Here is a 26,144-nt window from a genome sequence, read left to right as displayed (position 1 = left end):
ACTAGAAGTCCGCATCAAAAGGTTAGCAGGGTTGGTTTCTGCTGGGGCTCTGAGGGAATGTCTGCTCCATGCCCACCTCCTAGCTTCTGCTGTTTGCTTTCCATTCCCAGGTTTGTAGCGGCATCACTCGTCTCTGCCACCACTAGATCATGGCCTTTTCCCCTATGTGCGTGTCCTGACTTCTTTTTTTCACATACCAGTCTTTTATTTCACTACCAGTCTTTTACTTCCATTAAGATATGAAAGGATTCAACAACGATCGAGACTGTTTTCCTTATGGAGGGGCTCAGGTCAAGATGGTGGGGGGAGAGCAGTGTGTTCTCTTCCTCAGTGGTACATGTGTAGCCGCTCGTGCTTGAGCTTCTTGTAGGAAAAGGAGTAGCTGAAGAGCACATAGCCTGCCAGCACCATGGTAACCCCTGAGAGGCTCCCCTTCTTCATGTTGATGTACTTGTTGCAGTACTGGTAGTAACCTCTTCATAACACTTTGGCAATGCCACGAGGGCTGAAGTCTTGCATCAAGATCCAGCTTGGCAGCTCCCCTAGTTTGACTTCCAGAAGTTTCTTGTCCTTCACTGGTAGAAGTGACGCCATCTTGGGGTCCTGGTGTCCGCTGTATGTGTCCTGTTTTCTTATGGGGACACTGGCCACTGGATTTAGGACCCACCCTCATCCAGTATGACTGCCTCTCAACTCGTTGCACCCATGAAGACTCTATTTTCAAATAAGGTCATTCTTGGCTGGGCGTGGTGGCTCACACCTATAATCCCAGCACTTTGGGAGGCTGAGGCGAGTGGATCACTTGAGGCTAGGAGTTCAAGACCAGCCTGGCCACCATGATGAAACCCTGTCTCTATTAAAAATACAAAAATTAGCCAGGTGTGGTGGCGTGTGCCTCTAATTCCAGCTGCTTGGGAGGCTGAGGCATGAGAATCACTTGAACCCGGGAGGCAGAGGTTGCAGTGAGCCGAGATCACACCAGCCTGCGCAACAGAGCAAGACTCTGTCTCAAAAAACCAAAACCAAAAACAAATAGGGTCATTCTGCAGTTCCGGGTGGGACACTGTTCAACCCACAACAGTAACTATTACTATAGACGCATGAGAGAACACAGCTTATTCCTTTTCTCCGCACGGGCAAAGTCTTGCACTGTCATGGAGACCTTAGAATGGTCCCAAGGCTTTCCTGGAAGAAATGTGTTTTCTCTTAAATTATAAAGTTCCCTGCCTGTAAGGCAGCCCAAGGCAATTCACATGCCATCCCCAAGCCTCTCGCTTCCTCCTCTGTGGAATGGCTGTTAATCTACCAACCAAGACGTATTGATGATGCCGCCGCATGATGCCTACACAGTCCAGTAATAACAACAAATTGTCCTTGAGATTGCTAACGGACGTGGAGAGATTTACCATGATTTTGGTGTTCTAGAGAACATGCATACTCAATTCTCAGGTGACCTCTAGATCACTGACACAAAGAAGGAAAACAAACTCGTGTAAGCTACAGGGTCCTGGCAAGAGAGAAGATGACGGTATCAGGAGAGGTCCTTTAGGTGGGTGTCTATCTCCTAAGGTGTCACATTTCTCCTTCGCTGCTCCTCCCAAAGGCTGGAAGAAAAGAGAAGGGAAGCAGGGAGAGAAGAGAAAAGCAGCAGCTTTATTTACTGAGTGACAGAAGCAGATTTCTTGGTTGTTTGGAAGTGGTTGTTTGCTTGGCTCCCAGGAGATCTCACATATCCATTGCCAGCACTTGGCAAGAGCATTCGTTCTTGGGGAGTGACCAGCTCTCATCTTCACCCCGAGCCACGAAATGAAGCCACAAACCAAGCTGTTAAGTCTCTGTTCCCAGCAAAAGGCTTTGTGTTCATGTCATCCTGCACTCTTTTTACTCCACAGGGGGAGAGGCGACACACCTAATCCTCTTACCTGCTACAGGCACCGTCGCTGAGAATTCTCCACCTGGGACTTCGGTGCACAAGTTTTCTGTGAAATTAGCAGCATCACTGTCGCCTGTGATCCCAGGATTTCCCCTGATAATCAACTCAAATCCCCTCACGGAAGCCTTCAGGGTGAATTGGCTGACAGGCACTGACTTTGAGGTAAGCAACAACTTACCAACGTGGGTGCTGTCTGCAAAGAGGTGATCCTGAAAATGAGGGTGGATGGGATTCCAGATCGGTGATGGATTCCTCCATTCTGGTTTAATCTTCCCTCTTGTAAGACCCAGAAGTCCTGTTTGAGGCATCCCAGGGCTTCTGTGCGAAGATGCCCGTGTAGCCTTCAGACCGTCTCCACTCCACACAGTTCACATAAGCATTATGCTCAATGTGTTGCAAACAGAAAGCTGCTTCTTATTGCCTCCACCCCTCACATGACGTCGGATGTTAGGTGAGCCTACAGTATCTAAATTCTTTAGGTGGAACTGTTTGGATATTAATCTCCTTAAAAGCCATGCTCTGATGAACTTGTGTCTAGTGATTCTGCTTTCCTGTAAGTCTGATTGTTTCAGAGACAATCTAAGAGGAGATTTATTTAATAAGGAAGCTATATACCCTTTAATAAAAATATATGTCTAAATGTCCAGCCCTACCATGTGAATGTTTCCTCTTGGATAATTTAGACCCAACCATTGACATTCAGGAGGCACGCCTCTGCTGCTCTGTTTTCTAGTTTGTCATTTGAATCTTTTCCAAAGTTGTCACTTCCCCAAAGTGGGTACAAGCCTGTTTCTTGCATGCTTGCCACTGGTAACTGTAGAGGCCTTCGAAGGTGTCTTTAGGGTCCCAGTGTCTGGATCGGCCTATGCTTCAGTATTCGCTGCCCCTACCTCCTTCCTCAACTGGCCTGGGAACCTCCTGCTGTATCATCAGCTCGGCCGTTGGATCTGCCGTTCCTCTGGCATCCTTATGGGACCCAGTGGACTCAGGCCTGCTTGGCCTACGCTTGGTTGCTTCTCTGAGGTTCCCACTAGGTGTTCTCAAACCCAGCTCATCATTAGAGTCACTATGAGAGCTTTGAAAAAGTGTGCACGTTGAGGCCCTGTAGCAGACCTGCAGAACCCACGACTGGAGGCCAGAGCCCAGGCTCCTGATATTCTCATCACCCCGGGGGAGCCCTGGTTTACTTTCCTGGGTCCCAGATGCTGGTTCTGTGACTTACCTGCCCTGTGCACTGACTCCCTAGACACCCAGCTTATCTTTAACAGTGGCTGCTGCTCCTCAGTTCCTGTAAGCCTTGTCAATTGCTTACCCTTATAGAGCGCGCTGTGTATGCCGGGTACTGTTGACAGTGCTTTGCATGTGTTTGCTTTTCTAATCTCGAAAGCATAAGGATTGTATCTATCTTATTACCTCCTTTTCACAGATGGGGAACATGAAGCACAGAGAGGTTATGTCATTTGCCCTGGATTGTACAGCTAGTAGGTAGCTAAGCTGAGATTGGAAGCCAGGCAGTCTGGCTCCAGTGCTCTCATTTTAAAAAACAGCTTTATTGAGTATAAATCACAGAAGAATATAATCCAGCCACTTAAATTGTACAGTTCAGTGGTTTTTGTGTATTCACAGCCATGCAACTCATCACCACAATCTAACTTTAGAATATTTTCATCACCCCTAAACAAAACCCTGTACCCATTAGCAGTCACTCGCCTATTCCCTTATTCCCCCAACCCCTGGCAACCACTAATCTACGTCGTCCTTACGGATTTGCCTATTCTGGGTGTTTCCTATGAATGGAATCATCATAGTATGTGGTTTTAATGATTGACTTCTTTCACTTAGCATAGTTTCAAGGGTCTCCCATGTTGTAGCGTGGATCACTACTTCATTGCTTTTTATGGCTAAATTATATTATATTCCACATTTGGTTTTTTCATTTATCAATTGACAGACATTTGGTTGTTTCCACTTGGGAGTTCTCATCCTCAGCATCTATGGTCTACAGTCTTTAGTGATGATAATGACCATGTGCCTTTGAATTTGCATACAGCCTCCAAGGCACATTCACATACCTGATCTCTTTTTTTTTTTTTTTTTTGAGATGGGGTCTCACTATGCTGCCCAGGCTGGACTTGAAGTCCTGGGCTCAAGTGATCCTCTTGCCTCAGCCTCCCCAGTAACTGAGACTACAGACACTTGCAGCAAATTTAAATGATTTATCTGAAATCACACAGCTGTGAAAGATGAAACAAGAACTTCATTCAGCCTCCTGATCCCCCAGTCCCAGGCTTTCTGTCACAGTGCCATGCACGTCTATGGCTGTTTGGGTGAGCTCTCAACTCTCTTCATGGGGTCTGCTCTTCCCACATTCCATGGGATTCAAGCGGGGCTGTTAATCAAGGAAGAATTCCATCTTGTTCATAACCTCTAGAAATGGCAGATTGTTCAGCCCCTCAACTAATGTAGCTCAAGCGTCTGGTGTATTGTCCTAGTCCTGTGCCCTCCTCACACCACACCCTGCAGCTGCCTAGGACCCTGTGTTGGTGCTAAGATGAGCTACAGTTTTACAAGTCATGAAGCTGTTCTTAAGCATTGATTCCTTCTCCCTGGAAACTACACAACATCATCTACCATCCCTCCACGAAGATCCCACTCTCCACCCGAATTGCTCACAAGAGTTGCTCCTACAGCCTTCCAGGCATGAAAATCTCTGTGGCAGAACCTGGCTGCTCCTTGGACAGCCTTGACGGTCTGGAGGATGACAAGTCTAGGTCACCATTTTGCCTTGTGACTTATTTATACTTCCTGAGGGTAAACTCCAAATCATGCAACAGGCCAAGCCTTCCTGCTTTGGGACACAGCTACTGAGACTTCTGGCGGGGCAGGGGGTGGTGAGGAGGAGTAATGATAATGATGAGGAGGATGCTAACATTTCATTTACGGGGCACTTATCATATGCCAGGAATTTCCCTAAACATTTTGTGAATGCATTCATTGAATCCTCATAACAATGCTATGAAGTGGTGTACTGTTATTTGCACACTGAAGACAGGAAAACTGAGGCATAGAGAGGTTGAGCAACTTGCCTAAGTTCACACAGCTAGGAGGTGGCGGGCTTGGGATTTGCAATCAGGTGGCCCCAAGAATCCTTGTTCATTGCCCTCATGCTGCACTGGTTTGCTATTGCCCAGCAAGAGAGATGTCAGATCCTCATTCAGCCACTCGTAGCTAATCATGGTCAAGGGTGTTCTCCTGGAGCGGCACCAGAAGCATAGCTCAAGAGGCCAGGAAGGAGTGACTACCAGCCAGCTGCAGAGAGATGGGCTCTGTAAGGTCCTTTGGAGGCCAGCAGCTGCCCCTCTTTCATTTGCCCATCTCTGAGCCTGACTCCCCTCTTTTCCCATCTACCATCGTGAGCACTGGGGACCTTCTCATCCTTCTCCAGAACAACCTCCAATTGAACATGCCTAAGGCAAAACCTACTGTCTTTCACTAAAACTCTGTAGCAAGATTGCCCGCAATCAAATCCAGGCTCCACCACTCCCAGCTATGACCTCAGGAGAGCTCCTTCCCCTCCTCCCCTAGTTCATCTCCTTATATGTGAAATGGAGGAAGTTTTACCAACCTGTGGTCATTGTGACAATTAAATACTCCACAAAATGGCTCGACAAATCTGGCACATAAATGCTCAATAAATGCTGGTAACAATAACAACAAAACAGTTTTTTCATTTGTGTTGAGAGCAACCCCATTCTTTTGGTTCCAAGATACAACATTTTTGGACCCTTTTTTGGATGATCTATTTCCTTCCTCTAGGGTGTAAGAGGTACTCCCCGAGGAGAAGGGGCTGGCAATAGGTAATACTGACGTCAAGGATCTATCCAAGCTTGGCGTGCAGGAGCAGGTTCCAGGCTTAGTAGGGAGCCAGGGTGTAAATCAGGAAGCCAGGGTGTAAATCGAGAGCAGACCATCTCAACAGAAGTCCACTTGCTCTGGTGAACGTACATTTTTTGAACAGTTTTTGACTACCTAGTGATTAGAAAAGTCACCATTCGCAGAGTGTTTGACAGTCAGTGCCAGACAGTCTTCTAAGTACTTCCCATAGATTAGCTCATTGAATCCTCCCGACAACCCCTAAAGTAGGTGTTATTATCCCCATTTTACAGATGGGAGAACTGAGGCACAGGAAGGTTAAGCAATGGGAAGGCTGGGCTTTGAAGCCCGTAAGTCCAGCTCCAGCGTCTGTGTGTTTGACCCATGTGCTGTCCCTCACTACCATGTGCCCTGCAAAGAGACCAGTTCATCTCCACTTACGTGGCTCCCAGGCTGCTTCTGTTCACCAATAGACACAAAAATACCTCTTTTCCCACCTCAACCACCCTCTCCCTTCACTACAAGTACTCATTCATATCTGTGGCCCGGTTCTCCTCTTAACCAACCTAGAACCTGCAGCGTCCAACACAATACCTACCCACTCCTCCATGCAGCCTTCCCCAACTAAACACAGCTCACACTGAACTTTTCCCCCGTCATTTCCCATAGTACCTTGATCTAGCTGTTTAATACCTTGTATCATTCTTCATTTGTTTAACTAATGCAATGATTATTTCCCTAGTTACAATCACATGGAAACACAATCAGGGAAAGGAAAGGTGATTTCCCCAAGGCCGCCCAGAAGTTCAGTGGTAGAAATGGAATTGGAGCCAAGTTCTGTCTTCACTGCAAGATGCTGAGTGTCTCCTCACCTGGCCCCAGTCATATTAATAACCAAAAGGTTCTGTTGGCATAATTAAGGACATACATGGAATTCAGTCCCTGATTCCCAAAGGGCTCCAAGCCTTCTGGGAGTTCAAGGCGCAAGTTGGCGGGGGTGTGTGCCTATAGCTATGAGCAGTCACAGGCTGGTCTTTAGTTGGCTTCAGTGGGACCCTCCCAATGTGGACCACCAGGGTTCCTGCTGGCAACAGCTCTAGATTCTGGTGCTGTCTCTCTGGCCCTGGTTCCTGGCATCCCTCCCACATCTCCAAAATACTGACAGTGCAGACAACAAAAGCTCCTGACAATGGAAGACTGTGTGGAAAGGCACAAAGTGAACAGCCTGATGATTAAGTAAATGTCATTACTTATGCAGATGTATTCCTCGTCTCTTGTTTATTTTTGAATGTGGCTTTGGGAAAATTAGAATGAAGTGATGAGTCAAGATAAAACTTAACAGAATCCCAGGAAAGCACAGCATTCTTTCTTAACAATGAGGAAATCCAACTACATTCAGGGTAGTTAAAGGATTTTTCTAGGAACCTACCCCCAAGTAGTGGAGGGTTTTTTGTTTGTGTTTTGTTTTTCATTCTCAGGCTTTCTGTCCCCAGTCAATTACATCAGAATGTCTCCTGAATATTTTTCTTTTCTTGGAAATGCAGCATCACACGCAGGAGTCCCTTTGGTGAAGTGTCACAGGGCTTATGTTGGAAGGACTCAGGCAAAACAACTGGCTCCTCTGACAGTGAATGAATGCTGGTTTCCGGGATGCCAGATGCTTCCTTCCTAGGAATATCCCTTTGCAAAATGCATGCTTACGAAAAGGATCCTTTTTCACATGGTGACTAAGAATTTCGCATTTTGTTTTAGGTTGTCACCACTGGGATGGAACAACTAGATTTTGAAACAGGACCAAACATATTTGATTTGCAGATTTATGTGAAGGATGAGGTTGGTGTCACAGACTTGCAAGTCCTGACTGTTCAGGTAACAGATGTGAACGAGCCTCCTCAGTTTCAAGGCAACTTGGCGGAAGGTAGGATACACCAGGAAGTGCACTGCAGCCCAGACGGTGGCGTCAGGGAGGGCCCTGGGGGATAGAGAGAAACAGAAAAAGTAAATAAACAAGCAGCTGTTTCCCTGGAAAAGGCAGCTGCTTAATGAGCAGGGAATAAATGAAATGTCCTCCAGTTCGCCACTCCCAGTAATAACGTCCAGCAGTACGCAGAGCCCTTAACAGGCATGGTTTCTCTCCGTCCCCTCCCAGGCCCTGGGAGGAAACTGGAGCTCGGGGACCTCAAGTGGATCACTGTAGAGGAATCTGGCTGAGCCACCCCGGGCCATTCCTGTGCACTGCGGCCATTGATGGCTTGTTCATTCCCCTCACGGACTCTGACTCCTTGAGGGCAGTATGTGTTTGCTACAGAATAGGGACAATGTAAAGACCAGAGCACACGGTAACTAACATCTTACAGGATCTCCCCCGAGCTCTTGGTTTTGAGCACCACCCTGATACTGACCACTTTCAAGCCTGTCATTTCAGTCCAGGTGCTGCTCTGAGCTGTGGCAGTCCTAACACAAATATCCACCTTTCCCACCCAGCGTCTCCACGTGGATGTTTAACAGACATCGCAAATTAACCTGCTTCTGAATCAAACTCCTGGCTTCCTCTCCACCCTTCGCGCGCACTCGAATCTGCTGCTCCCGTGTCGTTTTCGTTTTGATCAGCAGCAACTCCATCGTTCTTGTTGCTTGGACCGAACCTTGAGTCATCCTTGACTCCTCTCTTTTACACTTGACGTGAAATCCATTAGGAAATCTTACCAGCTTCTAAATCTACCCAGAACCCGGCCCCTCCCTAGTGTCTGCACCACTACAACCATGGTCCAAACCACTCAGCCCATCTCACCTGGATTGCTGCAATGGCTGGCAGCTGGCCTTCTGGCCCCCTGCCGTCTGTTTTCCAAACAGCAGCCAGAGGGATCCTATTAAAACGTCAGTTAAGGCACTCCTCTGCTAAAACCCTGCAAGAACTTCCCATCTCACTCAGAGGGCGTCTCCTTGAGAGCTCATTAAATCTATCAAGCTGCTTACATTCCTTACCCTCCCACCCCTCCTTTCCCCCTTTCCCCGCTCAGTCCCTCTGACCCAGCCTCCGGACCCCTTACTGATCTGTGCACCTCAGGCATGGCCCTACCTCAGCATTTTGCATTTGTTGATTCCTCTGCATCCCCTCCTATCTCCTGGCTCTTCCTCATTTCTTTAAGGCCAGGTGCAGTGGCTCATACCTGTAATCACAGGTAATCCCAGCACTTTGGGAGGCCAAGGTGGGAGTATTGCTTAAGATCAGGAGTTCAAGACCAGTCTGGGCAGCATGGCGAAACTCCATCTCTACAAAAAATACAAAAATTAGCCAGGTGTGGTGGCAGGCACCTGTAGTTCCAACTACTCAGGGGGAGAGGAGGGAGGATCACTTGAACCTGGAAGGCTGAGGCTGCAGTGAGCTGTGTTTGTGCCACTGCACTCCAACCTGGTTGACAAAGCGAGATCCTATCTCACCTTGACAAGTGTCATGCCCTTCCCTGCCACAGTGAAACTTTCATAGCCACTTTATTAAAATTATAACCCAACTCACACTTCCTCCCTCATTGTTCTCATCATGTTTCTCACGAGTATACACAGGTTTTACTCAATTATGTCGCTATCCATATCTTTCCAAGGAAATGGAAGTCGCATGAGAGTGAGGTTCTGTTTTGCGAGCTGCCGTATTCCCAGTGTATAGATCAGTGTTTGGACATAGTGCTCAATAGATATTTTTTTGAATGAAGCGTGAGAGTGATAAAAAGTGAATCAAAGCTGAAGCTCAGATGTAAGGCATCTGGATTTGAATTTTGATTTTATCACTTACTAGCTAGGACAACTTCATCACTTCCCTGAGTCTCAGAGTTCTCATTTCAAAAGCACTAATTACATTAAAAGAATAAGTACAATGCCTGCTTTCTATTAATAGAACTGTTATGAAGCTGAAAATAGAAAATGTATATTAAGTCCTGAGCATGGTGCCCCCAAAAGAGTGAGTTACTTTTCTTTTTTTTCCTTTTTGAGATGGAGTCTCACTGGCCCCAGGCTGGAGTGCAATGGCACTATCTCAGCTCACTGCAACATCTGCCTCCCCGGTTCAAGAGATTCTCCTGACTCAGGTTCCTGAGTAGCTGGGATTACAGGCGCCTGCCACGGTGCCCGGCTAATTTTGTTGTAGTTTTTAGTAGACACAGGGTTTCACTACGTTGGCCAGACTGGTCTTGAACTCCTGACCTTGTGATCCGCCTGCCTCGGCCTCCTAAAGTGCTGGGATTACAGGTGTGAGCCACTGCGCCCGGCCTGTTACTTTTCTTATTGTCAGTCATTACTCAGAAAAAAAAAAAATGCCCGGGTGAAAGCTCCATGGCCCCTTGGTCAGTGCTGGTATCGCCAGCTCCTCCATCCTCCTCCTTCACCAGGAAAAACTCTGAAACAGATGAAATCAATTTTTGGTTCCTCCCTTCAGCCTCTGTAGCCCTCCCTTAATTATTCTATCTCTTCTGTGTTCTGCCGTAAGGTCCCTCATTTCAGTAGCTCATTTCTGCGGAGTTGCCAAGTGTCCTTCAAAGGGTAGCTTAGCACAGTTGAGGAGGGATTTGCACATTAAAGTGGATCCAGCACATGGGGATCCTCATGCTGCAGGTTCCTAGCTGGGTTTACTTGCCAACTCTCTGCCCTATCACCTCCTTCTTCCCCCACCATAAACAGCATTACCCCGGGGCACCTCTCAACAGAGGACTTGATAACAGCTTGGCCAACCCTAGCACTTTATGAATTCCCCTAAATGGACCCACTTAGGAAAGTTGGCCAGTGGCCTTGCTCATGGCCTTTTTAATTGCGTTCTTTGTCCCACGATGCCAACACACTTGGTTCCTTTGGTTACGTACAGCTGCCCTGATTTTGGAATTCCCCATTTTTGCTTTACCTAATAAGATGTTTCTTATTCCGCTTTGGACACTGGTATAGGTCTACAACTCTACGTAGTAGAAGGAGCAAACCCTGGATTCATTTACCAGGTTGAGGCCTTCGATCCGGAAGACACAGGCCAAAACATTCCCCTCAGTGTAAGTGTCCTTAGACGGAAGAGGTGCTTGTCCGTGTTGGCTTAGACACAGGAGCCTGCCGCCCTGAGTCTTGGCGGGGTGGGTGTGGGCCGTGGCCATCGGGGGAATATCCCGTCCACTTCCAAACACAGTGTATGCGGGATGGTTGGAATGAATGAAGGGGCTCTGGGACCAGACATTCTAGAGTGGATGTGTGGCTCTGTGTGATCTAGGACAAATTAGTCACCTCTGTAAGCTTCAGTTTCTTCATCTGTAAACCAAGAAGATACTAGCACCCGCCACAGTAGAGAACCTGTGAGTATGACATGACAACGCATGTAAAACCACTGAGCACAGTGCCTGCCATGTGAAACTGCTCAATAGTTTAAAAATCTAAGCTGTTAAAAACCAACTCTAGTATTTAAAAGCATAAAATGTACATCCCAAATCCAAGCATTTACATACCTTTCTCAAGAGATGAAGTCAAGCTGTTTAGAGTCAAGTTTAAAAAATTAAAACAGAGGCCAGATGCGGCGGCTGATGCCTGTAATCCCAAAAGGGGAGGATGGCTTGAGCCCAGGAGCTTGAGACCGGCCTGGGCAACATAGTGAGACCTCATCCCTACAAAAAATAAAAAAAATAGCTGGGCATGGTGGTGCGTGCCTGTAATTCTAGCTACTTGGGAGGCTTAGGTGGAGGGATCGCTTGAGCCTAGGAGTTTGAGACTGCAGTGAGCTATGATCATGCCACTACACTCCAGCCTGGGCAATAGAGCAAGACCTTGTCTCTAAAAATAAAAATAAAAAAATAAAGAGTCTCCAGAATTCCAGGTTGTAGAGCAGGAGATTGGGTCCTGGGGAATTGTCTCATGGTTCAGTCTGAGACAGCAGATATCTCTTCTCTCCCTTCTTAATCAGTTTTCTTAATGTAGCTACCAGTGGGGCAACTGTAACCACCAATCCTCAGGTGAAGCCTCTTAGTTGGTCCCTGGGCATGGACGCCTCAGCTCCTGGCTCTGCCCACTAACATGCCCTGTGCACACACTGCAGCTAAGCAGCCCAGGTTGGAGAGAGAAAAAAAAAAAAGCGAATCCCATCCGACTAACCTTGGAGCAGGAACCACTCCTGCCAACCCTGCTTTGCAGAGAAGAGAATACTTGAAATATGACACTCAGGGAACAGAACACCAGGAGGCTGTTTCTACTGTTTGCTGCATGATTTGCAGCTTCAATTGGACTACTTTTTCTAAAAGGAAGAAATGAGCCTTGGGAATACCAGGACACATATATATAGACAGACTCTGATGCAAAGCTGTTATAAAATTACTGGATACAACTTAAAGTAAGGGAATACTCCATTTTTATTAGAAGATGATCCTTCTGTGTAAAAAAAGAAAATCATCCATTTATTCATTAACTCATTCAGAATTCATTCATGTTAATATTTGCATGAATAAATGAATGAGTATGCAAACATTTAATGGGTGTCTACTATGTGTTAAGAGCAATACTAGGTGCTTGAAACACATACTTCTTAATATCATACTTCTCATACTAGTTAGGAATGTGTTTGTCTGCAGATAGCAAAACTTAACTACAGTGGTGGCCATGGGAACTTTAAGAAGAAGTCTAGAGGCAGGCAGGAAGCTCAGCCCTGGTGCAGCTGCTGCCATCAGGAGCCGGGGCCCTTCCTACGTTTCTACTTTTCTATCCAGAGCTTGCTTGTTGGCACTATCCTCTTTTCCTCACCTCATGATTGCAAGATGGCTGCTGCACCTCCAGGCTTTACCTCTGAGTTCCATGCAGAAAGAAGGAAGAAGCAGGCAGGGAGGGATACAGGGCAGAGGGGACAGGCCCGATCTGTCCCTTTTTTGGCAGGAAAACAAAAACTCTCCCGGAAGCCCTACCCAGAGGACTTCTGCCACATCTCAGAGGCCAGAACTCTGCCCTATGGCCACTTTAGCTTACTGATGACCAGCGATTCCGGATGCAGATAAAGTCAGAAACCCAGAGTGTAGCACCTCGCTTACATATTAAGTTCATTTCAACATTTACGAAGAGCTATCTCTGTGCCAGGCATTCTATTAGATACTTTGGAAACAGACACGAGTAGGACACACTCACCTTAGGAAGTTTATCGTCCGAATGGGAGACATCCATGCGTAGGGGAGAAGAAGGAATAGCTTCTCCTCACTTGTCAAAAGGTTTACAGCTGACACTCCTATAACAAAAGACAGATTAACAAGAGAAAAGTGTAACACATTTATTTCACCAAAGTTTTACATGACACGGGAGGCTTCAGAAATGAGGACTCAAAGACCCCCAGGGAAAACTGTATTTTTATGCCAAGGTTCGAGGTAGAATCATAACTGGACAAAAAGGAATTTAGCAAGGCTCTGTTTGTTCAGATTCTTCTTGGTCTCTGGTTGCAGGGTCTGGAATCCCTCTGGAATCAGGATCTCGTGGCCTACTTTTAGGGGTGGTAGGTCAGAGAATTCCTTTATGATCATGCTTCAGGGGAGAAAGTCGGGAGAAAGTCAAAGTGGCCTTCTTCCTTCTGAGGTTTCTTCAGTTGCCAAGATGCCGTATTTTGGGGTATTGTGCTCTGATCTCTGACAGAGGCAAACATTAAATCATTAACATTCGACGTGACAATTATTGTAAAGTTTTTATAAGATCCAGTGGGGGCAAAGTGGAAAGAATTTCAGTCATGAAGACAAATCTATATTTGTTTTTAAATCTCCATTTTAAATGTATCTCTCCAAATGATGCAGACGGAATAAGATCATGGGCCCTTTTAAAACACTGCAGACATCAGATAATTACCCTTTCAGAGGAAGGGGAGCTGCCCAGGTGGGAAGAACTGCAGCAGGTGTTGCTCCCTTTAAAAAAACGTAGTGCCATCAAGAGCGTTCTGAGAGCAGCTGCAGGACTTGTGGCTTCTGCAGTGAGCTGAGGAGTTGTTTGGGGAGGGGCTACTCAGAGTCACAGCAGAAATTGTTAATGAAATATTTAACACCTGTGCTGCAACTAACAGCTGTACAGAAAGTCAACCGCCAGCCTGCGGGAGCGGTGAACAGAATCTGGAAGAAAACTTTCTCAGATTAGAAAAAGGTAATAACAGTTTAGGATGTAACATACGATGGCCTCTGTGCTTAGACGTTTTATTCTGGGCACTTGGGAGTACTAAGCAGAAGCAAATGACCTATTTTGCTTCGTAAAAGTAGAAGGGAGGCAGGTAATTTGCTACTGACCAAACCTGTGCTTCTCAACCTTGGCTGTAAATTGAAGCCACTGGGGGAACTTTAAAGAACATGGATGTCTGGGTCCCACCCTGTGAAAGTCTGACGTGACTGGACTTGGACATGGTCTGGGCATCCGGACTATAAAGCCCCCAGGGAATCTAATGCATGTCCGGGTTTGAGAACTGCTGGTTTGCGATACCATCTCCCCAAATTTTTTTGTTGTTGTTGTTGTTTGTTTTTTGGTGTTGTTGTTTGTTTTTTGGTTTTTTTTTTTTTGAGACAGAGTTTCGCTCTTATTACCCAGGCTGGAGTGCAATGGCGCGATCTCGGCTCACCACAACCTCTGCCTCCTGGGTTCAGGCAATTCTCCTGCCTCAGCCTCCTGAGTAGCTGGGATTACAGGCATGCGCCACCATGCCCAGCTAATTTTTTGTATTTTTAGTAGAGACGGGGTTTCACCATGTTGACCAGGATGGTCTCGATCTCTTGACCTCATGATCCACCCGCCTCGGCCTCCCAAAGTGCTGGGATTACAGGTGTGAGCCACCGCGCCTGGCCCCAAAATTTTTAAGCCCCTCTCTTGGAGTTTTCGAGTCTGAGTCTGCATTTCTGCATTGTCTGAGAAAATATTGCATATTTGCTAAATACCTTAGGCAATTATTCTGGTCAAAAAGGCTGGGAACACTGGTTGGTTGGTTTATTTTTGAGACAGGGTCTCACCTCTGTCATGCAGGCTAGAGTACACTGGTGCAATCATGGCTCATTGCAGCCTCCTTTCCTGGCTCAGGTGAATCTTCCAACTCAGCCTTCCAAGTAGCTGGAACTACAGGTGCCCGCCACCCTGCCCAGCTCATTTTTGTATTTTTTGTAGATAGGATTTTGCTGTGTTGCCCAGGCTGGTCTCAAACTCTTGGAGTCAAGCCATTCACCTGCCTTGGCCTCCCAAAGTGCTAGGATTACAGACATGAGCCACCGCGCCCAGCAGAAACACTGGTTTATAAGTGTTTTTCAGGCGTTCGAAGTGTGTTCTGGCATTAGAACATACTTAGGCTGATTTTAACAATGCAGATTGCTGGACATTGCATGAGAATGCTGAGTTTGAATACAAACCTCCCCGGTGATTCTGATGTACCATGTACTTAGAGAACCACTGGACTGAGCGAGAAAGGACAGACTTTAACAAAACACCAAAGCACATGACTGAAGCAACCTAGGCTTGGTTCGTGCCTGTCATCTTAACCTGGGGGGGCTCCATGAGTCATCTTGCTGGTGGCAGCAACTAGAGAATGAATAATGGATTTTAAAAAGTAGCTCTAGGATGCATTCTGAAACCTCAACTCCTTTAAAACGTCAAATCTTACAACTCTTCTCCAGCTTAATAAAGTGAAACTGTATCACAGTTAATGTAAAATAGGTACTAATCTGGAAGCCATTTATATTTGTCCCTCCTTTTTAGTGGAATTTAAAAAGCATGCGCTGGTACATTGTTTGGACCATCACTGTTCAATATTGGACCAGCTCTGTCCAACAGAGCTATACTGTGAGCCAGAAATGAGTGCTGCATATGTAATTTTAAATGTTATGTTCTAGCAGCCACATTAAAAGTAAAATAAATGAAACTAATTTTAATAGCTTATTTAACTCAGTATATTCAAAATATCATTTCGAAATAGTCAACATAAAATGACTAATGAGATATGTTGCATTTTCTTTCCATACTCCGTGTTCAAACTTGGTGTGCATTTTACACACAGATCACCTCCGCTCAGACCAGCCACGCCTCAGTGCTCACAGCCACACGCACATAGGCTAGTGCCTACCACACTGGCCAGGCACAGGCTTAGATCTAGCATTGGTTCCCCCTCGCTGGGCACCTTCTGTGTTGTGGTGGGCATGCAGGTAGAGCTGGGGCTCGGAGGTATGCATTAATAATGGGCTCAGAACATAGAGAAGGATGATCTGCATGGGAATAATTATATTTACTGGCATTTCGCCTTCGGGTGCTCCCCCACACCTCCACTTCCCGAAGGAGGCTCTTTGAGATCACCCTCCTCCCATTCAACTCCCACACTCTCTCCTTTCCCCTCTGCTTGGAAATGGCCACCGTGACTGCGGAAGAGCCTCCTTGGAGACTCCCAGGTTGTTAATCAATTTCTCAGCTGGAGGCAAAATGATCAAGTGCAGCAATTTCTCCATTAAGGGGCTTTCTCTTGACCTTTCCACTGAGGAAGGGCTTTTGCATAAAATGAAATGTGCTTTGTCTTCACTAGGGCAGACAAAAGATTAAATTAAAAGAGCAATAACCTAGCTACTACCTGGACTTCTGGGAGGGCAGCAGGGGCCATCGTTCTCTTTCCATCTTTATCTTGCTTGTGGTTCTCAGAAGTGGCAGCCAGTTGTGAGTTTTGGCTTTCCTGAGAATAAAGTGGTCATCGTATGCCAAACCTGGCCCTATCAAGGGTCGTAGCTAGATGAGATCTTTCAGGTCCATTGAGCAGCCCTTTATTTCTGAATGAGGGAGGGAACTGAGGGGCCAGGTAACTGCAGTGAGAACCCAGGTCTCCTGACCCAGCTCCCTTCTACTCTGTTCTGGCAAGTTCTGCCATTGGCTTCTCACCCCTTTCTTTGCTGAGTGACAGCATCCCTGTCCCCACCACACACCCCCACATGCCCCACTCATTCAGCTCTCCTGGTGTCTGCCTGACAACTCAAGAGTCACCACGTGAGGTCTTAGCAAAAGGTATTCTTCCTTCTACTCCAGGTTCTTGTTAAAATGCTCATAAAAGGAAAAAGCAACGGTATTGGACAATTCCCACTCCAAATACGTGGTCACTGCTGGCTGTTTCTATGTTGGGAGGGACACTCAAATAGATAGGGATCGTTGTCATTAAGATTAGCAAAGCCTGACTCTTGCAGCACAGAACCTGGGCCGATTATGGAGAAAGAATGACACAACGTGAGGACATAGGATGTGCAGCTTTATCGGTGAAGGATTACATTAATAACCACATTTTGCATTTGTCATAGTGTCTCTTCTTAATGACATGCAAGTACTTGCCTATAACCCACCTAGCTCATCCCCAGAACAATGAACCACAAGCAGGAGCCACGTTAAGGGCTTGCCGCTGGTAGTTTCTTCACGGTAGTTTTTCTTTCTTCTAGGCACTCTTCCCTCCTTCCTCCCGACCTCCTGCCTCTTAGCTGAGATTAGGGTGGAATAGGGAAAAACAGAGGAATTGAGGCTTTTACAATATACTCAGCTTCCATTGAAAAATATCGTAGGAATGTGGCAACATATTTGTAACTTGCCACAGTCCTGAGTGCTCTGGCCCTCTGGGGTGGGTGTGGGCTTGTGGAGCCATTGACACTCTCTGTTTGTTGGCAGAATAAGGGTCTTTCCCTCTGGAAACTCGGCCTGCGGTGGCTTGGCAGTTGACTGCTCTATTCTATAGAAGATAAGAGGCTGAATTCTTGTTGCTTGTTTCTACTGCAGGCCTGAAAGCAATTGATGGCTGCAGAGTGGCACAGGTTGAATCACTGGCCTATGACTCCAACTGCAGTGGGAAAGCGAGCCTGGAGGTGGCGTTCCCCTCTTACCCCAGGGAGCCTGACATTTCTGGAAACTGGGCCAGCTCCCTCTCACCTTCCTTTCTCCCTAGCCAAGGCACAATAAAGGGTGAATGGGGCAGGAAGGATGGGTTCCTTGTCTTCCAAACTAAAGCTTTTGGGTCGGAGAGCAAACCTAGCTGCAAATAGCCAAACCTGGGGTGGTGGTAAAGGAATATTCCCAGCAGGAAACCAGAAAGCTTGTCTGACAAGCATTTGTTAACTGAATTGATCTGATTACTCAGGATTTTCTTAGCCAGGACTGGGGCAGAGAGGGGCTGCAGTTGCTTTTCATTCTATTTAATTTCTGTTTTCCAAGAATGAATATCAAGGGAGCAGCTTTGATTAAACAAGCCTTTAAAAAGGGGGAGAAAATGCCAGGTTTTACAGAGAGCCTTGCTGAGTCGCTGGCAAATGGCCACATGACACAATATTTTTAGTCTTTGGATATTATCTCTTAGTACAAAACTGGTATTCCCTTTAACACAGCTCTTAGGTTCAGGGAAAAAAGAAATTAGCCTGGTATTAAAAAGAAAAAAAAATCAAGATTCCAGGAAATCACCCTCTTAATAGAAATTAAAAAGAAAATTCTCATGTGCCTAGTTCTGCAGTTCTCCACATGCTTTCTATCTGCTACCGTTTTTCTTTTTTTCTTTTTGCATAAGTTGTTGAGACTATGGGCCCGATGGAGAAGATTTCATAGCCAAGTCTAGCATTAGCACATTCAAATAGATTTTTAGAAAATGTTTTGCAGGATTTTTTTTGTTGTTGCTTTTTTTGTTTTAAGATTCTCTAAGGTGGGAATGTTGGTCTTATGTAGATGGGAAATGAATAAGAAGAAAACCTTAATATTTCACATTGAACAAATATTTATTGAGCATCTATTATGTGCTAGTCACTGAGGATGCAGCAGTGAATAAAATGAAGCCCTTTCCCTTATGGATCCCTTCTAATGGGACAGCAGTAGTAACATTTATTGAGGGCTTGCTATGTGCCAGGCATTGTTCTAGCACTTTATATGATAACCCGTGGGGCATGCCCTAATATTATTACCCTTTGCAAGCATCACATGGCTGGAAAGTGGCGAACCAGAATTCACATCCAGGTATTCTGGCTCCAAAGTCACCAGACTTAATTTACTGCCCTAATTTGTGACTCTCGTATTCCAGGTGAGTCTAAGGGTCCTTCTTCTCGGTTCCCATCATATCCTGTATTGATCCCCCTTGGAGCACCTCCCCAAACCTTTGTTCCCTCAGTTGACCATAAGATTTTGGAGGGCAGGGCCTGTCTGCCATCTCTGTATCCCAGGACCTTTTCATGCTTGGGACCAACCAGAATTGGAGACCCAGCTGCTAGAGCATTTCAAAACATATGTGGAAAGACACCCTGATTCAGGTTCATATAAATCTCCTTCCCGACCCATGAGTCTCTAAAACTCTGTCGTTCTATCATATCTAGCTTAAGGCTCTGATTTATGGACAGGTGAGGATTCTCTGCAGGGAAGACTCTGCTTAAAGACACAGGACTGCTCTGTGGGTGGGCAGCTGCAGGCCTAGGCAACTGCTGCCAGGCTGTGAACTGGAGTGCTAATGGGGGGCTTGGTATTTAAACATCCCACCTGGGAGTACCGCCAAGGTGCTTGCACAATCTGTGGGGCTGGGAGAAGGGTGCTCTGTGGTATCACCCAAATATTTCCCCTTAAAAATGGACAGAAAACACCTAAATGATCAGCAAGAAAGGATTTAGTAAAATAAATCCTGTAGTGTGATGCTGTGCCATTGTTAACTAACCAGGCTGTAAAATACGATTTAAGAATAGGGGCAAATGCTCAAGATATAAATGCAATGAACAGTTATTCTGATTTTGTTGATAAAATCACCACTATTTTTTAGAGAGTATACATCTGTATAGAAAAGAACAGAAGGCTAATCACCAAAATGAGATTTAATAGGTGACATATTTCATTTCTTTTTTATACTTTTCTGTCTTTCTCAGTTTTGTATAAAATATGTTCATTACAACTAGAAAAACATTATTAAATAATAAACAAAAGGAAACTTTAAAAATGGCTTTAAAACTTTATACTGGCCTCAAAGGAGACCTTTAATCTATTTTCTGTGTACACTCTCTTCTTGTACTGGGAGCTCAGCAGTGATCATAACACAGCAAATCGCTGGGTTGGAAACCTTGGCAGGTGTCTCCTTTGATTCTAGACTTCAGGGGCTGTGGCTCTGGTTGCAAAATCTCCACTGATGATCTGATCCTGAGATCTAAGGCCTTGAGGCTAGAACATCCCTCATCCTAGCAGGAAATAATGAAACCTTCTAACCTTAAAGCCCTTTGGAAAAAATGGATATAGACATGTAAGTCTCTAGCATTGCTGCGATCCTTCATATTTTATGGTGTGCATTCTCATTTAATCCTTGATAACATGGAGGAGCGATTGGTCATATCAGCCCTAAATTATAGGCAAGAAAGGCACTTGTCCCAGATATCGTGGTAAGGACCAGAGCTTAAGCCAGTTGCAGTGGCTCATGCCTGTAATCCCAGCACTTAGGGAGGCAGAGGCAGGTGGATCCCTTGGGTCAGGAGTTCGAGCCCAGCTGGGCAACATGGTGAAACCTTGTCTCTACAAAAAATACAAAAAAAGTTTGTCAGGTGTGGTGCCACACACCTGTAGTCCCAGCTACTCATGAGGATGAGATGGGAGGATTGCTTGAGCCTGGGAGGTGGAGAGGCTGCAGTGAGCCATGATGGCACCACTGCACTACAGCCTGGGTAACAGAGCCAGATGCTGTCTAAAAAAAAAAAAAAAAAAGAACTTGGACCCTGAATCCAGCTCTTCTGATCCAGGCTCTTCCCCTGTTTTCTTGACTCCATTGTGGGAGAAACAGAGCAGTCTTGATGAGCTCCCATGGGTGGCACAGGCAAGGTCCTCCTGTGGACTGGTCCTCAGTGGGCTGTACACATAAACCTGTCTCTTCCTATCAGATCAAGGAGTTCTGGGCAGGGTGTCATCAAGAGAGCTGGGCTGGGAGCCAAGGATGACAAAGACTTTTGACTACCCAAAGATATAGGAAGGACTTTCCCATTGGCCCACATTGCCAGGAATTAGATATAAAAACAGCTCTTCTACATCCATAAAGCAACTTCCAGCCTGAACGGCAGGCCCTGCCACATTTCATTCTCAGCTCACCTTGTCCCTGGTTCCTTCAGTCATTTCAGTGAGTGTTGGTCATGCACATTTTTATACCCGGCTATATTGTAAGTTGTTTGTAAGGGTAGTGATCGGATCCTACTCATTTTGATATAGTCCTGTTACCTAATGGGTAGTAGGTGTATTTAAACAGTGTTGGTTAAAGCCAAGGCATAGAATCAAAGCCAGGAGTTGTCCAGAAGAAGTGAGAACACACTGATAGGGATAAGAAGATTGGACTCAGAAGCAGAGTCTGCCTTGACAGGGGCCTTTTATACACTTTCTGTAGTTAGAGCAGGATCTACTCACCAGCTCTTCAGGGTGTGGTCAACCAGGGCTCAGACCAACAGAGCCAGAAGTTTATGGATTCAAGAGCGATTAAATTGGGTAATTGCTCATTTGAACCTCATCCTGAAGCATCAGGAATATTCCGTGGGCTAAGAATATAAAACCGGAGATGAGCATACATCTTCTGGGGAAGGGTGGGCAGGTGAGCTGATTTTATCAACATTTTTCCCTTGTTTTTTAGTATTTCCTGATTTCTCCCTCAAAGAGCTTCAGAATGTCTGCTAATGGCACCCTCTTCTCCACAACAGAGTTGGACTTTGAAGCAGGACCCAGCAGGTAGCCTGGTTACTGACCTTGCTTGAAGTACCGTTTATCTGAGGGTCAAGGAAAACATGAGGGACAGGTCACAGTGCAAACTGAGGGCAGCTGGCGGGGGGTGCTTTGAGCTGTCTACAGCCTCATTGTAAGTTCAGATGGTGGTGAACCCCAGAGAGGGACAGGGAATAAAGCAATTGTCTGGGAGTCCTCTTTTGGTCTCCAGAGAACCAGAATGACAGTATGGGAGACGGCGCCCCCAGTACAGGAGTGTCATGAGCAGTGCAAGGTCAGACATAACCAGGTCCATGCACATTTTCTGCATGTACTGCCGTGTAAGTACCACACGCTAACCGATTGTGCCACTGGAGCTCCAGGTCCATGCACATCTTCTGCATGTACTGCCGTGTAAGTACCACACGCTAACCGATTGTGCCACTGGAGCTCCAGGTCCATGCACATTTTCTGCATGTACTGCCGTGTAAGTACCGCGCGCTAACCGATTGCACCACTGGAGCTCCAGGTCCATGCACATTTTCTGCACGTACTGCCGTGTAAGTACCGCGCGCTAACCGATTGTGCCACTGGAGCTCCAGGTCCATGCACATCTTCTGCACGTACTGCCGTGTAAGTACCGCGCGCTAACCGATTGTGCCACTGGAGCTCCAGGTCCATGCACATCTTCTGCATGTACTGCCGTGTAAGTACCGCGCGCTAACCGATTGTGCCACTGGAGCTCCAGGTCCATGCACATCTTCTGCATGTACTGCCGTGTAAGTACCGCACGCTAACCGATTGCACCACTGGAGCTCCAGGTCCATGCACATTTTCTGCACGTACTGCCGTGTAAGTACCGCGCGCTAACCGATTGTGCCACTGGAGCTCCAGGTCCATGCACATCTTCTGCACGTACTGCCGTGTAAGTACCGCGCGCTAACCGATTGTGCCACTGGAGCTCCAGGTCCATGCACATTTTCTGCACGTACTGCCGTGTAAGTACCACATGCTAACCGATTGTGCCACTGGAGCTCCAGGTCCATGCACATTTTCTGCATGTACTGCCGTGTAAGTACCGCGCGCTAACCGATTGCGCCACTGGAGCTCCAGGTCCATGCACATTTTCATCTTTCCATAAGGTCAGATTTTTACCGATGCTATTTCAATCCCAAAAGCCATGAACTACATGGAATTCCCAAGGAAGCAACTCTCCTTAGACTTCTTCTTGACACAATAGTCAGAGCACACAGGCTTAAGCCACTCCACAGTTCGGTCAGCATTGTAAACCATACATAGATATGTCATCAACACATACATGTTATAAACATTCCACATCAAAGTAACATTTAACACCATGAGAAAAGGGAGTAGGAAAAAGAAGTTAATAAGCCAGACCAAGGACAGTGATGTGGACAAGGAGAGTGTCTTGGTCACATCCGAGGTCATCAATGTCTTGTAAGGAAGGCTTGTTGATTTGGGCAGATGCTGGGTGCAGATCACAAGTGACAGCAAGACAGGGTCCGTCAAGACGGCCATGTCGAGCCAGTGAAGTCCTGCTCATTTTATGGTCCTTGGGTCCTCTGGTGAAGACTGGTAGTAAAGGATTATGCCCTGACCTAGTTGAGTGTTGTCTCTCTTGATTAGGTGCACATCTGGACCCTGTTGGCTTGATGCCTTTTGAAATGTAAGATGGCATCTTTTTCTAAGATGGAGTCACTAATGTTAAGGGTGATCTATACAAGGTTTCTCAGAACCCATGTTGTTTGGGAGCAGCAGCCATCCAAGCAAAGTGGCTGATGAGGGGAAAGCAATGAGGTGGGGTGAGCAGGCCTCCGGGAAAGTCCAGGCCTTGCAGATGAAAACTCATTGGCCTTGGGGTGAAGCAAGTGAGGCTCCTGGCTCTGTGCTGGGTGTGGGAACAAGAGCTAGACATGGGAGCCGTGGGGGCCTTTCTCCCTCCTGTGGGAGTGATAGGCACATTCCAGGGATCTTGCGAGAAACACCAGAATAGAGGGTGCAGCATGGTGCTTGAGCAGACGCTGGCCTGGTGGGATGATGGTGGTCAATAGCCACTGCAGAATGAGAAGCAGCCAGTGGGTTCAGGGGCGGGGAGAAAACGGTAGCCCTGCAGGCCCTGAGACTGTGGGGGCATTACGGAGAGGGTCGCCACCAAAGGGGCAGGCTCTGCCCTCACTCCTCCCACCCCATGTCTTTCCCCATCCCATCTTGAGGTAGTGTCAGTGAAGCTTGACTCTCATGTGGAATGTTTCCTGGCAGTTTCCATCTCATCGTGGAGGTGAGGGACAGCGGCGGCCTCAGGGCCTCCACGGCCATCCAGGTGAACATCGTGAACCTCAATGATGAAGCCCCTCGCTTTACCAGGTAGGCCTGAGGGCATGCAGAACTCCCTGGGCCACCGGCGCGTCCTTCTTAGGCCACCTCATCCCCTCTGGCACATTAATACAAGGCAGAGACATGCCCTTTGCTCTGACCTGCAGGAGAGATTAGAGGTTCGAGCTCTTCAAAGTCTCTGTCTGGCCCTCTGGACTGCTGTTTTCCACTTTTGCTGCCTCTGCTGCCTGTACCCCCACGTTCACAGGCACCGTGGGATTTGGGGTATTGTGGGAAGGAGGGGTTGACACATGCCCGGGTGTGGGGCCTGCCACTGTGCACACGCAGAGGGTGCTTTTATAATAAAGCGCTGCACGTTAGTGACAGTGATGGTGGCTGCACGTTGGTGACAGTGATGGTATAGTGACAGTGATAGTGACCACACGTTAGTGACAACGATGATGTAGTGACAGTGACGGTGGCCACACGTTGGTGACAGTGATGGTGACCGCACATTAGTGACAGTGACGGTGTCCGCACGTTAGTGACAATGATGGTGTAGTGACAGTGACGGTGTCTGCACGTTAGTGACAGTGATGGTGGCCGCACGTTAGATGGTGTAGTGACAGTGATAGTGACCACACGTTAGTGACAACGATGATGTAGTGACAGTGACGGTGGCCACACGTTGGTGACAGTGATGGTGACTGCACATTAGTGACAGTGACGGTGTCCGCACGTTAGTGACAATGATGGTGTAGTGACAGTGACGGTGTCTGCACGTTAGTGACAGTGATGGTGGCCGCACGTTAGTGACAGTGATGGTGTAGTGACAGTGATGGTGACGACACGTAGCAGTGATAGTAGCCACACGTTAGTGACAGTGGCTGCACATTGGTGACAGTGACGGTGGCTGCACATTGGTGACAGTGATGGTGGCCACACATTAGTGACAGTGATGGTGGCCGCATGTTAGTAACAGTGATGGTGGCTGCACATTCGTGACAGTGACGGTGGCCGCACGTTAGTGACAGTGAAGGTGGCTGCACGTTGATGACAGTGATGGTGTAGTGACAGTGATGGTGACTGCACATTAGTGACAGTGACGGTGGCTGCACGTTGGTGACAGTGATGGTGACCGCACATTAGTGACAGTGACGGTAGCCGCACGTTAGTGACAGTGATAGTGTAGTGACAGTGATGGTGACCGCACGTTAGTGACAGTAACGGTGGCCACACGTTAGTGACAGTGATGGTGGCCGCAGGTTAGCGACAGTGATGGTGGCAGCACGTTAGGGACAGTGATGGTGTCTGCACGTTGGTGACAGTGATAGTAACTGCACGTTAGTAACAGTGATGATGCAGAGTCCCAGATCACGTGTCATCACTCATGTCTCCCTCCTGGCATGTCATCCTCGCACTGAGGAGAGGGCTGTTTTCATGGTGCCTGCCCATTACTGGGTGCTCTAAAGTTTCTTCCTTCCATGGTGGATCCAGTAGAGTGATCCGACTGTGTCTGGCAGCTCCTCCGTCCAGCAGAGGTGGGAAGGGTAAATGCGTTGGGTGGACGGGAGTTTGTGCAAATGTGCCTGGCACCTGACACAAAAGGAAGATCTGAGTCTATCATAGATGGCGATTTAGAAGAAGCGGGGATTCTGAGCTGGAAAGCGCAGGCTCTGCCCTCACTCCTCCCACTCCGTGTTTTTCCCCATCCCATTTTAAAGTAATGTCAGCGAAGTTTGATTCTCTCACGTGGAATGTTTCCCTGGCAGTTCTCCTGGCATACTGCTTACAGAGCCTCTGCCTGCCCCAGTCCCTGAGATGGGCATAGGAGCCAGTCACAAGGAAAGTGGCAAAATCACCTTTAACAGCATAAATGGCTATGAATAGATTCAGCACAGGACCCTCCACCAACAAGACCATTAGGCCTCAGAGCTAGGTAGAGGGCTTGCAAAAGTACTGGAAGATTGGGAGGTATTAAGGCAGCCGCACTCGCAGGCTAACCTGGTGCCACTTGGTACATGCACCACAGTTGCACAACTTCTGGATGTGAACACAGTCCACAGTCCAGTTGCAGGTATCAAAGAATGCATCTGCTCCAGCCCCACAACCTGGGGATGGAGCCCCAATACGTTCCTCTTTCCAACCTTGACCCTCAATTTATCTGCTGCAATTAAATTGCTACATAATGCTTTCCATCAGCGCCTCAAGCTGGGTTAGGTTCAGAAGGAGAGCACAGTGCCTTTAAGCTGACAGGTGGCTCTTGGAGCAAAGTCCAGGCAGCTTATTAACAATTGTGACATCCCAGTCCAGACTCATGCTCAGGTATGGCCCCACACAGCTCTGCAGATTCTTC

General features: G+C 47.1%; 1 protein-coding gene and 1 pseudogene across 1 annotated transcript in view; one reads left to right on the top strand and one right to left on the bottom strand.

Annotated features, from left to right (window-relative positions):
- CDHR3 (cadherin related family member 3) overlaps positions 1-26,144 on the top strand; it is a 122,227-nt gene that overhangs the window by 55,913 nt on the left and 40,170 nt on the right. The window contains exons 2-6 of the mRNA XM_012456274.2: positions 1,893-2,095; positions 7,559-7,724; positions 10,736-10,833; positions 21,387-21,481; positions 23,735-23,839. Of these exons, the coding sequence (XP_012311697.2) occupies positions 7,574-7,724; positions 10,736-10,833; positions 21,387-21,481; positions 23,735-23,839 (449 nt within the window). The 5' untranslated portion in view covers positions 1,893-2,095; positions 7,559-7,573. The remainder of the gene's footprint in view (positions 1-1,892; positions 2,096-7,558; positions 7,725-10,735; positions 10,834-21,386; positions 21,482-23,734; positions 23,840-26,144) is intronic.
- Positions 328-594, bottom strand: LOC105720312 (ATP synthase subunit f, mitochondrial-like; annotated as a pseudogene).

Source organism: Aotus nancymaae, unplaced genomic scaffold, assembly GCF_030222135.1.
Source record: "Aotus nancymaae isolate 86718 unplaced genomic scaffold, 86718_ANA_hifiasm-v0.15.2.pri h1tg000002l, whole genome shotgun sequence".
In the NCBI taxonomy this organism is placed as follows: Eukaryota; Metazoa; Chordata; class Mammalia; order Primates; family Aotidae; genus Aotus; species Aotus nancymaae.
This window is presented reverse-complemented; position numbering and strand designations above follow the sequence as displayed.